The sequence below is a fragment of the Temnothorax longispinosus genome, unplaced genomic scaffold (genome assembly GCF_030848805.1).
Source record: "Temnothorax longispinosus isolate EJ_2023e unplaced genomic scaffold, Tlon_JGU_v1 HiC_scaffold_23, whole genome shotgun sequence".
Taxonomy (NCBI): domain Eukaryota; kingdom Metazoa; phylum Arthropoda; class Insecta; order Hymenoptera; family Formicidae; genus Temnothorax; species Temnothorax longispinosus.
The window spans coordinates 195022-210144 of record NW_027270047.1 but is presented as its reverse complement, the minus strand read 5'-3'; the positions used below and the strand labels follow the sequence as shown (position 1 = coordinate 210144).

General features: G+C 44.0%; 3 protein-coding genes and 1 pseudogene across 3 annotated transcripts; 1 reads left to right on the top strand and 3 right to left on the bottom strand.

Moving 5' to 3' along the window:
• Positions 1–2293: 2293 nt before the first annotated feature.
• On the bottom strand, positions 2294–4360 carry LOC139823962 (uncharacterized). The gene is made up of 4 exons (XM_071796427.1): positions 4161–4360; positions 3023–3449; positions 2559–2914; positions 2294–2501 (listed from the first exon to the last, which is right to left on the bottom strand). Exons 1-4 carry the CDS (start codon positions 4358–4360, stop codon positions 2294–2296), a joined length of 1191 nt encoding a protein of 396 aa, XP_071652528.1.
• Positions 4361–9155: 4795 nt separating this feature from the next.
• Positions 9156–9922, bottom strand: LOC139823981 (uncharacterized). Its single transcript, XM_071796456.1, has one exon. The coding sequence runs from the start codon at positions 9909–9911 to the stop codon at positions 9156–9158; it is 756 nt and encodes a 251-aa protein (XP_071652557.1). The 5' UTR covers positions 9912–9922.
• Positions 9923–11509: 1587 nt separating this feature from the next.
• On the bottom strand, positions 11510–12907 carry LOC139823961 (uncharacterized). The gene is made up of 2 exons (XM_071796425.1): positions 12701–12907; positions 11510–12373 (listed from the first exon to the last, which is right to left on the bottom strand). The coding sequence occupies exons 1-2, from the start codon at positions 12905–12907 to the stop codon at positions 11807–11809; spliced, it is 774 nt and encodes a 257-aa protein (XP_071652526.1). The 3' UTR covers positions 11510–11806.
• Positions 12908–13582: 675 nt separating this feature from the next.
• Positions 13583–14296, top strand: LOC139823960 (uncharacterized; annotated as a pseudogene).
• The last annotated feature ends 827 nt before the right edge of the window (positions 14297–15123 follow it).

The following is a 15123-nucleotide window of genomic DNA, read 5'->3' as shown; positions in this document are numbered from 1 at the left end:
TAAAAAACAGCTCTTGAACAGCTAAAACATCTATATTATACTACAAAGTATGTAGGAAAAAGAAATAAAAAACATTTATATATACAATAATAAGAGAAATAGGATCGTAAAGATATACAATCAATTAGAAAAGCCATGCGATCCAAGCTTAGGTCTTTGACAGCCTTATATTAGCTACTGTATACATATATGTCTATATATATACATATAATTTTTTCCGACAGACTGCGCGCCGATTATTTGTCGGACTTTAAACACAGTAATTGTTAGAATTAAAAACCCTTTCCTCCCCGGAATTAAATCGACTCGATTTAATTATCTAATAACTGTAAAGAAAATTTATTGCGAAAAATATTACCTCAGCCAGGGTTCGAACCTGGAACCTCCCTCATTCCGTGTAGGGCGTCGTACCAATTCGACTACCGAGGCATGTGGTAATATTTATCGCAATAGCCGGTTAATAATAGTTTGAAACGTCTTTCTCAGGCGACGTGAATAATAATAAGAGAAATAGGATCGTAAAGATATACAATCAATTAGAAAAGCCATGCGATCCAAGCTTAGGTCTTTGACAGCCTTATATTAGTTACTGTATACATATATGTCTATATATATACATATAATTTTTTCCGACAGACTGCGCGCCGATTATTTGTCGGACTTTAAACACAGTAATTGTTAGAATTAAAAACCCTTTCCTCCCCGGAATTAAATCGACTCGATTTAATTATCTAAAAACTGTAAAGAAAATTTATTGCGAAAAATATTACCTCAGCCAGGGTTCGAACCTGGAACCTCCCTCATTCCGTGTAGGGCGTCGTACCAATTCGACTACCGAGGCATGTGGTCTTATTATTATTCACGTCGCCTGAGAAAGACGTTTCAAACTATTATTAACCGGCTATTGCGATAAATATTACCACATGCCTCGGTAGTCGAATTGGTACGACGCCCTACACGGAATGAGGGAGGTTCCAGGTTCGAACCCTGGCTGAGGTAATATTTTTCGCAATAAATTTTCTTTACAGTTATTAGATATTTAAATCGAGTCGATTTAATTCCGGGGAGGGAAGGGTTTTTAATTCTAACAATTACTGTGTTTTAAGTCCGACAAATAATCGGCGCGCAGTATGTTGGAAAAAACTATATGTATATATATAGACATATATGTATACAGTAACTAATATAAGGCTGTCAAAGACCTAAGCTTGGATCGCATGGCTTTTCTAATTGATTGTATATCTTTACGATCCTATTTCTCTTATTATTATTCACGTCGCCTGAGAAAGACGTTTCAAACTATTATTAACCGGCTATTGCGATAAATATTACCACATGCCTCGGTAGTCGAATTGGTACGACGCCCTACACGGAATGAGGGAGGTTCCAGGTTCGAACCCTGGCTGAGGTAATATTTTTCGCAATAAATTTTCTTTACAGTTATTAGATATTTAAATCGAGTCGATTTAATTCCGGGGAGGGAAGGGTTTTTAATTCTAACAATTACTGTGTTTTAAGTCCGACAAATAATCGGCGCGCAGTATGTTGGAAAAAACTATATGTATATATATAGACATATATGTATACAGTAACTAATATAAGGCTGTCAAAGACCTAAGCTTGGATCGCATGGCTTTTCTAATTGATTGTTTATATATACATATATAGTTTATTTAAAAAAAATCATAATTTTTTCTGGTGTCGCGACCACCAGTTACATATTTTTAATACATTTTGTAATGCGCAATTCTTAACATGTTTTTCGCATCTTACAGTATTAGTAACATCTAGATTATTTAAAGATTCGATATCTTCGTAATCTGCATCCAAAGTCTCAATTTTTAGATGTTTTTTCGCTTTATTCTCAAGCAGATCCACCAGCCATTCTCGTTTCTGGCATCCCTTGACGTACACAAGAGTCGACGTCTCGTCGCCCTCTCCAAGTACGGCCGATGTAATTAGATGTTTCGCCATGCTGTAGGGCACGTTTCCGTCCTCCCATCGTAGTCCATGGTGATTCGCAATCAACCAGGAAGCGCATGATCTGTCGGACTTCGTGAGGAGACTCCATGGCATGGGACATGTAAAAATGTAATGCGCCAAAACGGTCTCGTTTCTCAGAACCGCCACCTCCTTTACGACAAATTTCATCCCGACGGTGAATCCTTGCAAATCGACAAACGTCGGTACGATCATGACGAAACGACGGAGCAATCTGTATCTTATCGCGGTACATCAGTGTCTCTTATATTGTAATATCTGCTTATATTGCAATATCTGCTGATATTGCAATTTACATGAGTTTGCGCACTACGTTCGACAACGGACAGTATTCGATTACGCGATCATGCAAGATGAGACAATAGGCGGTAGTATTTGCAGGTACATTTTCTTTACAATCAAATTCTATTCGCACATCCACGGTGGCGCTCTTGACAGATTCGTTTTGTCGCGAGCAATCGATGACAACAAAAGGTCCTTCCATCAGGAATGTATACAAGCTGCAAAGCGTATCAAAGGAATCGTATCCGTAATAAGTTTTACGAAAGCGCGCATACATATCGAAAAGAACGGCGTATCGATTTTTGCCAAAATCCAGATTCATGTCATCGTACGGATAAAATTCGGAGTTTAGATAAAGTTTCACGTTGGTCAAATTACAGTCATCGAATACGCTAACATTTTGAGACATGATATTCTTGCGGCCGGTCTGCAGCGCAAAGATAACGTACCGCGGCTTCTCCAGCTGAGTCGCCGTTTTGACGGCCCACGAATGCTTGGTCGTGCTCTGCAACATGGGATACTCATACAGATCCCACGAACGGAAACTGACACTAAGATATCGCCCGCTTTCCAAGGCCCGTAGCATAGATAGCTTATTGACCTCGTTTAACGTAACGTGAGGCATTCGCCACTGTATTTTAAACAATTCGATTTCCGGCTCCGTCGCAGGATTTCCTACAATGCAATTGTTATCGCTACGCGCTCGTATCAAAATTAATTCGTGACGAGCGTTAACAACCACGCGTTTGTAATCTTCGCAAAAGCCCAGCAACAACTTGAGCGGTACGCAAAAGTTGAAGTATCCTTCCGGTATGCTCGATGTAACGTCCCAGCCAGCATTCCGCATGAGTTGAGAATCGTTATACGATAGCGATACGTAGTTCTTGATGGTACTGGTTATGCCAACGTTTCTGTTGCGATCAATCTCCACACCGTTGAGCTCGTATCGAATTTCATCAAACATGAACGCCACGCAATTATTCGCAAGCGTTGTCACAGACTCGTCATTTTTTCTCTTTATTACCAATCGTCCTTCAACATAGAGAAAGCTCTCGCACGGCAACGTGTATAAATCCTGCTGTTGTATAGGTATTTTTATCTCATCGTTATGTCCAAACGTTGTGTTGGCGTACGGATTGTATGTGTGTGTCTCAATCTTGACGACGCTGTCGTCAAAGATCGGTTCACCTCCAATGTTTAAGATATTAGCCATTTCGTACGACGAAACCCAATGATTTCAAAAATTCAATGTTTGACGCAGTGAGTTTTTTCTTTGGCGATCGGATTGTCTTTTTGTTTCTCGTCTGTTGCACCTGCTCAGCTTCGTTCAGTACGAGCATCTCACGTTATCGCTGTCGTCTTCGTACATGCAGTCTAACGGTGATCTCTTCTCCGCGAAAATCAATCAATCGACCGTCCTGATCCACGACGCGAAACGTCAAGTCCAAAATGCTCCGTACGATGATCGGAAGGTAAATGATCTGTGTGCAGGCGTTTCCGATATCTTATATCCTGGTGGCACGCTCGGTGAAAACTCGTGTATCGTGTGCACGTACTTGTCGTTGCAGTACGCACCCGCGGTCACGTTACACTCTATGCGAATGATGTTTACGTTGATGATATTTAGCGGAACATCCGATTCGTGCCATTGTCGCGACTCCAGCACGCGATTCGCTGAAAATCCCAGCAGCGATCCAATGTTGTTCGGTTTTGTGAAATTTATCCGATAAGCGCACTTGATCTCGCTCTTCATCGTATTGTTATTAGCATGAATAATAATCAATGGGTGCGGTTCATCTTCGTTTGTCGAGACATTATTGGATTGGTCCCATAAAAGAGCGCGTTTCAGATACATGTCTATATCACGCAGTTCGTACGATCCTTCGGGAATGGTAATCTCCTTGTCGTCGTCGTCATAGTAGAATTTATTGTTCGACGAATTTACATTCGGTATCGTGTGATAGGTTTCAAAATCTGTTAGACCGAGCTCGTAATCGCCATCGCTCAAATCTACGGCGGGAAAGTAGCTTACCGCAAGGATGCTGCTCTTGCCGGTGAGCGTAAATGTCAGGGACATGTTTGAATGAATACTGAGATTAAACAGCGTAACGCCGGTCTTTAAATTGATTGTCAACCGACTGTAGAAAACGCAGACACAGTTGTCCGCAATTGCTCTGATCGTATCGCTGATAAGGCGTGCGATTGTACTCTATTACATTGTTCTTTAGATACTGCGCCAATTCTCTCGGTGGTCGAAGATTGCCAAAACTATCGAAATATATGGCACGATCTCCCCTCTTTGCGTACGCCACCCAGTGAGTACCCGGTCCCTCAGTATTATCCAAATTCACGATACCGCTCTCGTTTCGACGTATACCGCCGATCGGTAACGAGTCGCGCATGAAAATACCTCTAAAATATGGAATGCGCATACGTTTTGCCAATTGTTGCAGTTGTACATTGGTAGTTACACCCTTGGGGATTTTTAGCGTCTCTTCGACGTTTTTTTTTCTCGAGACTCCCCGTCCGCGTTTGTACGGAGCGAGATAAAGTCCGTGACCTTCCATGACGCGATTGTGACGTTGCATCTCTTCCAGCTGACGTCGCGCGGCTTTGTTATCATTCACGGCCTTTGCGACTCCTGCCGCTCCGCCGACCAACGAGCCGAGAACCCCTAATAACGGCAGGATCGGTAGGATACCGCCGCGTTTCGCTACCGGAAGTATTCGCTTGGTCTTCTTCATTTTTTTCTTCGTTTTCAAACCCATACCGAGTTTCGTTTTAGCCTTCATGGCCGCCCAGACGGCTGTAGCCTCGACTCTCTCTCCGAGAGTCGAATCGTTCATGGTGACACGTTTTTGCGCTTCCGCGGCGAGTATATTGTCTGCCACGTGTCGTTCTGCGAGATCGTTGCTACGCGAGTAGGCTATGTCGTGCTCGCGACACGCCGCGTCCAATGGATTAATACCCCGATCACCTCTTGCCAATCGTGTTTCTAAGCGAGTTCCCGGTCCGCAAAATTGATAGCCGGGGATATGTAATTCGATCGGAAGCGCGTTTATCGCGCGATTCAGCAGACCTCGACCTATCTTCGGCGGCATTCGCCGCAGTTTTTTATCAACGGCGGCGGACCGTCGATGTGCGTTTGCTGACACGGCAAATTATAATGTATTAAACAGCGCCGATATTGCTGAACCTCCGAATCTGCCTTGATATGTTCGGGAAGCTTATCCCACAAATAATCTATGTGATTATAAAACTGTCGCAGTAGAATGACCTTTGGTATATACTTTAACTGCTCGGCGATTAAATCGTAAATATCGCTGTTATCCGACACGAGCGAAAACATTTTAAAGACTGAGCATCTCAGCTCTACGCGTCTCTATAAATAGGCCAGCTTTCTCGATACTGCATTTCATTCGTTGTGGAGGGGAGGTAAAATGCGGTTCGTACGACAATCGCGGACGATCAAAGTGACAAACTTTGACGATAGGATGCCGTTAACGAAAGAGGTACGCAAACATGGAGGCATGCTACCGATTTCTATACGCGGTATCATCTGCGGTCCGTCGAATTGCGGCAAGACAAACGTCTTGATAAGCTTGCTGGAAAGTCCGCACGGTGTACGTTTCGAGAACGTGTATGTGTACTCGAAATCGTTGCAACAACCGAAATATCGATATTTGGAGAATATACTAACACCGATAGAAGAGATTGGTTACTTTACGTTCTCGAATAACAGTGACGTCATTCCGCCGAGCGAGGCGCTCCCGAATTCTATTTTTATCTTTAATGACGTGGCGTGCGACAAGCAGGATACGATAAGAGAATACTTTGCAATGGGCCGGCACGCGGACGTTGACTCTTTCTATCTTTGTCAGACGTATGCGAAGATACCGAAGCATCTTATACGCGACAACGCGAATTTATTGATTCTGTTTAAACAGGATGGTACCAATCTGAAACACATATACAACGATCACGTAAACACAGATATGTCTTACGATGATTTCAGTAAATTGTGTCATACGTGTTGGCAACAAAAGTACGGATTCGTGGTGATAGACAAGGACAGCGCTATTTCGAATGGTCGATACAGAAAAGGATTTAACGTCTTTGCGATACCGAAACGTGGTTAGTTGTTGTCGACGCGTCGAATGAACAACGTTAGCGCAACATGGACAGCAGCGAGGAGATTAGAGAGCGCGAGAGGATAGCAAATCAAATTGCGAAAACGAGCAATTCGATTCGCAAAAAATATCACGCCTTGAAAACTGGTAAAGTGGAGGAAGATATCGCGTTGGAGAGACACTTTAAGCCCATCATCGAGCCTCTAAGACAGATTGCCGAAAACACCGTTGGCAAAGAATCTGACGTGTCAAAGATTGAGAATGAAACGGCGTGGGAAGACGAAGAGCCGAAGCTCAAACGACAACGACCAAACGCCTCGTTTAACGACTCCGTAATGGCTTCAACTCCGGTTACGTTGAAACGATCAATAAATGTGCCATCTAATTTGAGCAAAATAACCAAAATTTTACAACCGCGTAAACCGAAACGATCGAAAGGTCCATTGAATGAACCACCGATAACCTCTGCACCTTCCGTACAGCCCACAGTGCTCGCAAACGAAGATGTTTTCGAAACCTCGAATGACCCACTCGTGACGTCCGTTCGACAGCAGCTGCAAACACCTGAGGGTCAAGAAACGTTGCGAGTTCAATTGGGTCCATTGAGCCAAAAGTACGTCGGGGCAGTTCTGAGCGGCGATGAAGAAAGCGGTATAGACTACGTGTACGGTGTTAAATTCACCAACGATGGAATGATGCTCGGTAATAAACGTTTTGACGTGAACTACGCGGACAAGATAATTATCGACGGCATACGATACAATGGCACACGCGGTCTTTTCGAATTAATCTTTAAGAAATATCCCGATCATGATATCTACACGGAGGACGATATGCAAACGTACAAGAGCATTCTGTTGATGACGAGTGCTCATAAACACAAACACAATGCGCATGCTCGATTACTGGGCAACAAAGGATACAAGTATAAATATGTAATCGCACCGTTGATTTCGGGTAAAAAAGCTGGAAAAGGTATACCGCGTGCCATGACAGGCAACAAGATCGACCATATAATTGCATCGTCGATTTCGGGTAAAAAAGCTGGAAAAGGTATACCGCGTGCCATGACATTAAACGACGACAAGATTGATTATGTTCATTGGGACGATCCCAACAAGCTTGTAGATCGTCTCCGATTGCTCGAAGCTTCGCGCCTAGCGGGTCACACCGGTCACGATAACGAAATCCTGTCGATTATCGAGGAACTTCGCGAGGCTTATTATAAATTAAGTGGCGCGACAACGAGTCATTCAATCAACATCGAAATGCCGATCAACAAGTTTGGTATATCGCTCGGAAGAGGCGGTGCGGAACCGTACTATCAATGGAGAGGATTAATCAGAAATTACGTGCGCGATAACGCTCTTTGCATGGTCGCCACCGACTTTGACGCGAAATCGCGCAAGATTCGACGGATAGCGCCGCCTGTAGATGATGGCGATGCAGCCAATAAACGTTACGTGCAGCAGAGCGTGCAAATTTTGAAAGATCGACAGCATGAAATGGAGAGAAAGATGGCCGCATTCCAGAATAACGTGCAAATTACCCTAAACGAACTTCAAAAGATGATTCAAGATGTAATTGCGAATCATCGCGAATAGATAAGAACGTACATCTGATATCTGCGTCAGTTGCGCGTCATCGTCATGGCTGGTAAGAAGCAATCAACTGAGAAACGGAGGCTTGTGGAAGAATTACACGCTCCTGCGAGAAGAAATTTTTCTCGAAGACGCGTCATAGTGCGCGGATACGATGAACTGTGGCAGGCGGATGTGGTCGAGATGCGCCCATACACGCGATTTAACAGAGGCTACCACTACATACTCACCGTTATCGACGTGCTGAGCAAGCACGCATGGGCCGTACCGCTCAAGGCCAAGAGCGGACCCGAGGTTACTGCGGCGATCGCGAAAATAATTCGAGACGGCGGAAGATGCCCGAAAAATCTGCAGACTGACAAGGGAAAAGAATTTTACAACGCAAACGTGCAGAAACTCTTGAAGAAACATAATATCAATCACTATTCGACATATTCCGTAATGAAGGCATCGGTCGTCCAACGATTCAATCGCACGCTCAAGAACGACATGTGGAAAATGTTTACGCGCAATGGAAATTACAAATGGATCGACTCGCTGCCAGGTCTCGTATCGGATTACAACGCGCGAAAACATCGAACTATCAGCATGCGACCCATCGATGTTACCCCTGCGATCGCCGACAAGCTCCTAACAACGGTGTACAGCCACGTAAAGATCGCTGCTCCCGCGCGATTCAAAGTGGGCGATTCGGTACGCGTGAGTAAATTCAAGACAATCTTCGAGAAAGGATACACGCCAAATTGGACCACGGAGGTGTTTAGAATCGTCAAAGTGCAGAAAACTAATCCTGTGACGTATCTGTTGGAAGATTCCTGCGGAAAACCCGTCGCCGGCGGCTTCTACGAATACGAGTTACATCGCGTTGCTAATCCCGACGTGTATCTCGTTGAAAAAGTTTTGCGCAAAAGAGGGGATGAGGTTTATGTAAAGTGGTTAGGATTTGATAATTCACACAATTCATGGATACACAAGAATAATGAATTGTAAAAATTTATCACAGTATAAAAACATACATATATACATATGAGTCATTTATTTTCCTAAATATCTAAATGTAATTACAATCTATTTACAGCGGTATTGACAATATATTTACAATGGTATTTACAATATATTTACAATGGTATTTACAATACATTTACAATGGTATTTTATAATGTCCCCATGGCAGCGTTTCGGTAGAACCGGGTATAATGTATCGCTTATCATCGTACGGACTTAGAGCTATTTTCGTTTCGGACACGGTGTATACCTCGTGTTTTTTGGATCTTATGCAAGTTTGCTGTCGCGTCATTTCAATTTCGTCGCGCAGACACCGCGTGTAATCGTCGAACGTTATCGACCTGGCTACGACGTTACTCTTAACACCTTTAGCCTTTTTCGTATCTTTCTTACTGTCCACTCGCAAGGCGTACATCTTTGCTCTAAGCCCGACGAATTCGGTCATTATCGCACCGTTATTTTCGTCTTTCATTAAGCCCGGAACTTTTTTATTGGCGAGTGGGATACCGTATGTATTATCAATCGCGTAATCGCTAGTGTCAAATCTATGAATGTGGCGCTTCATGATATCATACACATCGTCGCACTCGATGTGATAAATGAGACTGTCAGTATCGGTGTACGTGACTTTACACTTGTCGCGATACAACGGTAACATGTACTCGTGATGAAATTCGTACAAACATGTCTTGGATATATCGAGGATGCACATACCCACATAGATTGGTTTGTCGAACTTCACCTCGAGTTTTCGCATTTCTATTGCTACTAAATTCTCCAAAAAGACGCTTCGGCTATGAAAATTTGGTTTCGCAATCATAGCCTCCGCGCCGTATCTACCCTCCCAATGAGTCACGAGTCGCACGTCAACGTGATTGCGCACATTCTCCATGGTTTTGCCAAACACGGCATTGTTCATTAATTTGTATAAATTTTTCTCGAAATCATTGTTGACCAACGTTCTAAATTTCGTATTGAGGTCTATATAATCGCGAAGCCATGGAGATTGCGCGAATTTCAGTATACGGTGAATTTTTGATATACGGAGACCGTGACGAGTACACTGCTGCAGGTTGCGATAATGTATTACATAACGTTTCTTATCGTATAATGTTGCGAGGAGCTTGTCCTGTCGCTTGCCGGGTGGTTTATCGCGCGTCGGACAGAACGGTAGGTCAGTGTGCGCGTCGTGAAGATGTTGCGGATACTCCAAGTCGACTTCGAGAATGTAGCCTATCGAGGAATCCAACGCGACATCCATAACATTAAAATCGGTTACGTCGTCGACCCATTTAAAATCTGCGTATGGCAATGGTTGACTCATTGCCCAGCCGTATAAGTTATTTACATCAAAATACATGAGGTACGACGACGGTTTCGATGGATCGTACGACTGCATGTACTTGTTGTTGGCCAGCGCGTATCTGTTTGAACATTGACTCAAACCGCCGCGTATACCGCGTTCGATAAACATGACCATGTCAATGTCGGTGAGCAATTCGAAATTGATGTGTGTATGCTTCAACATAGCATCCCACGTAAAACCCGGTAGAATATAATAATACGCCGGATCGAGTCCATAACTCGCGACGCAACTATCGCGAAAATTTTCAAAGATATCGGCCAACAGCAAGACATCGGTCTTGAGATATAAATCGCTGTAATCACCGAGCGTTCGAATGGAGAACCGCTGCCAGACGTCGACGGCGTGCGCGTAATCGCTCTCGGATACGGTGTCACCTGTCAATGAACTGTAAAACGAGTCGCGCGGTGGTAAACACAAGTCCTCCAACTTTTCGACGCGGTCAATGTATTCATATAGAAATACGCCTTTTCGTGTCAGCAAATTAAAATTTTCTGCGGATAATTCACAAAATTCGCGTTGCAATAATCGCAGTTTATCCTTGCTGAGATAAGATGCCAATTTGTCGAGACTAGCGGTAAGAAACTTGTACTAATCAATAAATCGCAATTTGACGCAAGTTTTCTTATCTTTATCTTCGGTGCTTTGAACGTTTTTTGTAAACGAAATATATTTTTCTTTTGTGATCGGGAGTAAATCTACATGTCCTTCGTATGCTGTTGCTATTTCAGTTATAATAAAATGTGCATCGTATCCCGATAAATTATGAAACACTATGGGAATGCAATGCGAATCTTTATAATTTAAGTTACAATTCGAATGCGCGGGACCTCTGTATCGACCGGTCAGGTGACAATGGTCGCGTACTCGCACGTCGTCTGGCTCGAACGGTTCTTCGCACACGTGACAGTGCGTTGCGCTGTTAAACTTTTCCCACTCGTCTCGCGTGAAATCTGCCATGGGTATATTAGTGGACAATATAGTTTTTACGTCGTGAGCTAAACGTCTTAGCTCCTCGGCGAACCACGCGACGCAATCCTTATCGCGACGAAACCGATACATAGATAACGACTCGTCGTACGAGCAACGCACGTAGTACCCTATGCTAAACACGCGATGATGTTGATATGTGTACCTGGACGTTTCCGGATCCGCTTCCATCTTCTCCAGGGTACACTCCAGGTCGGCGTATACGACAAACGGAACTCGTTCCTTCCTGTTGTGATTTTTAAAGGCCAACCACTTGTCGTTATCGCTCGGTAACTTGATCGCGCAGTCATTAATTTCCCGACAGTCGACGGTGTGGGCTTCCAATTTCTCGTTGGAGCTGAAGTAGTGCAAACATCTGCAAAAATAAACGCAAATATTATAAATTTTTTTTATACACAAAATATTCTATTTATTATTAAAAGAACTATAGGTACTTACCAATCGCAAAAGTATTTTTTGTTCGTATTCTTGCTCAATTGCGAGCTCACAAGGCGGGATAAGTTCTTGATCCATGCAAAATGTCCCACGTTGTCGTTATGCACGTACAGCAGATTTACATGTCTGTCCATCTTTCGATCAGTAACCCGTATTGGCAAGATTGCAAGTTCCTTGTTTTTTTTCTCGATGCCGTACACGTTGATGGAGATGTTGTTGTGATTTTCAAATTTTTTAATTTGATCCAACGTCATTGGAAACTCAATGTCCGTAAGATCTAGCACCGACGTGTAATGTGGATACGACGATTTTCGTTCTACATGTCTCTCGGCTGGATACAGAGCAGCCACCACTGACCATGCGAAACATGCATTGCTCAATGATTGCACGTTTATCACCGCTTTCTTCTTTTTAATTTCTCGCGGTATTTCCACAAAACACCCCGCGTGCAACGGATTGTATTTGTTCACATTTACCATTAAATTGAGTATACGCGACAACGCCCATCCGCTATCACGTTCCTGGAATTCCTCCAGCTTTACTAAGGTAGGCTCGATGACGTGTCTCTTGTATCACTCGTGCAGATCGGACTCACGAAAGACTTCATAGTTTCTTGTTGCGATACTTTTATTCGCGCGTTTGTCACCCGCAACAAATTCACCATTAAACACTGTGTTAATTTTTACATTGTCATGTCGTTGCATGGCGTTCCGCACATGACTGAGTACAATTTATCTCGCATTTATAAGAAATTGACGAGGGTCGATGTGTTTAGAATTTATCACCGCACCAGTCAATATACGGCTTTCAAAAGCCGGATCTATCTCGCGCCATCTGAGTCCTGTCTCACTCGCACTGTATCCCGCACCCACATGTACGAAACGTTGACGTACCAAGTCTTTCAAACCTTCGAGTCTTGCGATACAAGCGACCAACGACTGTTTGAGACCGATCGATGACTGATCGATTGATAATCGTGGCCGTTTAATTCGGCTTTGTTCTTCCAACGATTCGATAAACTCGTCGCATCGTTGCTCCCACGCGGCAAAGTCTTCCTTCGAATTTAACAGGGTGGATTGCTCCAACAACTCTTGCTCCATGTTATTACACGATCCTCTTGCTAACGCCATTTGTTGCACTCACGACTTCCAGTTCTCGACTATTGAGCGTATCCCCCAGATTCGTCATTTTATATACTACTAATGATGCATCGTTTGCTTATCATATCTAATTTCATCTCAGCAACCGTACATCGGCGCTATTTGCAAAATTTGCAGTTTTGCACGTGTTCGATAAAATCATTGCGAGACACGTACGTTCACGAAAACGCGCCATTGACTTTTGGTGATTTGATCTGTATCAATGCAGCAGCCGTACATCGGCGCTATTTGCAGTTTTGCACGTGTTCGATGAAATCATCGCGAGACACGTCGCGACATGTTCTTCAAAACAATAACGCTCCATTGACCTATGCAAAATTGCAAAATTTGCAGTTTTGCACATGTTCGATGAAATCATCGCGAGACACGTATGCTCTTGAAAAGAAATCATATTTGATGCCCGATGAGGTGATCTCATCACGAATGTTCTTGACAAAGATATCACATTTAACGTATATGTGGATTGTGGTGGTGGTCACCATGCAACAGCCGTATATTGGCGCTATTTTTGCAAGATTTGCAGTTTTGGGTATGTATAAATGGTCTACGAGGATTCTAGAGCGCAGTCGAGAGTTCGATACGGTTCGAGTACGTCGCAAACAGTCTCCAGATACGATGAACATTCATGGTGCGAACTACTACGTTCCGATTCAGGACGAAACGTGCGAGAAACAGCACAATGAGTAAGTACCGCTAATTTTTATATATACTTGTGCATAAAAAACTTTTATGAACATATAATTGTATTTTTTCAGTTTTGGTAAACCCCGCTACACGCCACGTATTTTGGGAAGGAGATTTGCCTTGACATCAACAGCGTATAAATTTTTGGATGTTGAAGTCAACGCGGGACCTATGTCCTCTGTGGATATACTTATTGGCGATAACCGAGGAAATCGGATAATTCTGTCACATGCAACGTGGGTGACATTCATCGAAAAACGTGCAGATATACAGCGACTCGTGCAGTCATCGACACCATCATCGCTAACGTTTTGAGATCTGGAGCTTGCTAAAATACGTGACGGAGATATTGTAAAATTGACGTCGTGCGGCACCAGCTTGTACATGAAACCGTCAACTGTACTCTTCCTGTTCGAACTAGAACATTGCGTCGAGAATGTGTATTTTCAACTATGTCAAAATGTTCACGGCGTAAGTGAAAAATTCAAACAGTTTGTAACAATTTTACGTCAAAATTGTATCATCGATAAATGTAACGCAGTTACAATCTTACGCGAATTTTATGATAAAAATTCGATTATTGATTGCGAATTATTAGCCTACGCTTTAGATACTATTGTGTATAATGCGCTACATGATAAATAAATGCATATAATATATTGTTGCGCTGCGCTTCGCTTTCGCACAATCACTCGCGTTCGCGCCGCGCACTCCCGGACTCGTGTAATAAAAGAAGATGAACACTTTATTATAAAAGGAACTCAGGTTTATTAAGAATTCTGTACAAGCGTTTCAGGTGGAGAATACGTCCGAACGATCGGAGTCTCCCTGTAGATCTGACAGTCGTCGTGAAAATTAATACATCAACAACAACCGGTCGTTAAGGACCTCGCTTCGACTTGAAGCTATTCGAGCGAAGTTCGGGCTCCTCGCGATCGAAGTTCCGCGCGCAACGGGTGTTTCATCACGGGCGCAACAATATGGTTAAAAAAGTTTTTCCTTTTCATTTACCGTTCCCTTTTGTTAAGCTGTCTTTATTTAATAGTTTTCGCATAATTTCTGAACGAGAACGCGCGAGGGAAAAACACCGCGCGAACGAGAAGACGAACGGAGGACGGGGGGGGAACATCTACGGGGGGGAGATAACGCGAGCGTGCCGTGTGACGTCACGCGGACTCCGCGGCGCGGCGAAATGCGAACGCGGGTTCCCTCGCCCCTCGGCACCCGAAAACGCGAACGCTCCGCGGTGCGGCGAAAACGCGGACCCCCTCGCCCCGCGGCACCCGAAAACGCGAACGCGGGTTCCCTCGCCCCGCGGCGCCCGAAAACGCGGATCCCCTCGCCCCGCGGCGCCGGAAAACGCGGACCCCCTCGCACCGCGGCGCTGGAAAACGCGGACCCCCTCGCCTCGCAGAGCCGGAAAACGCGGTTCCCCCCTCCCCCTCTTCCGCGACGCCCGAAAAACGCGGTTC

What these genes read in the sequence shown, in the direction of transcription:
- LOC139823962 (XM_071796427.1), bottom strand. Translation starts at nt 4,360, where the DNA reads ATGTCCCTGACATTTACGCTCACCGGCAAGAGCAGCATCCTTGCGGTA. An exon ending in ATTACCATTCCCGAAGGATC is followed by an intron (nt 3,450 to 4,160) that starts GTACGAACTGCG and finishes CTTTGACGACAG; the next exon opens with CGTCGTCAAGATTGAGACAC. An exon ending in GCGAAGATTACAAACGCGTG is followed by an intron (nt 2,915 to 3,022) that starts GTTGTTAACGCT and finishes TTTAAAATACAG; the next exon opens with TGGCGAATGCCTCACGTTAC.
- LOC139823981 (XM_071796456.1), bottom strand. Translation starts at nt 9,911, where the DNA reads ATGGAGAATGTGCGCAATCACGTTGACGTGCGACTCGTGACTCATTGG.
- LOC139823961 (XM_071796425.1), bottom strand. Translation starts at nt 12,907, where the DNA reads ATGGAGCAAGAGTTGTTGGAGCAATCCACCCTGTTAAATTCGAAGGAA. An exon ending in TCGAAGGTTTGAAAGACTTG is followed by an intron (nt 12,374 to 12,700) that starts GTACGTCAACGT and finishes GAGTGATACAAG; the next exon opens with AGACACGTCATCGAGCCTAC.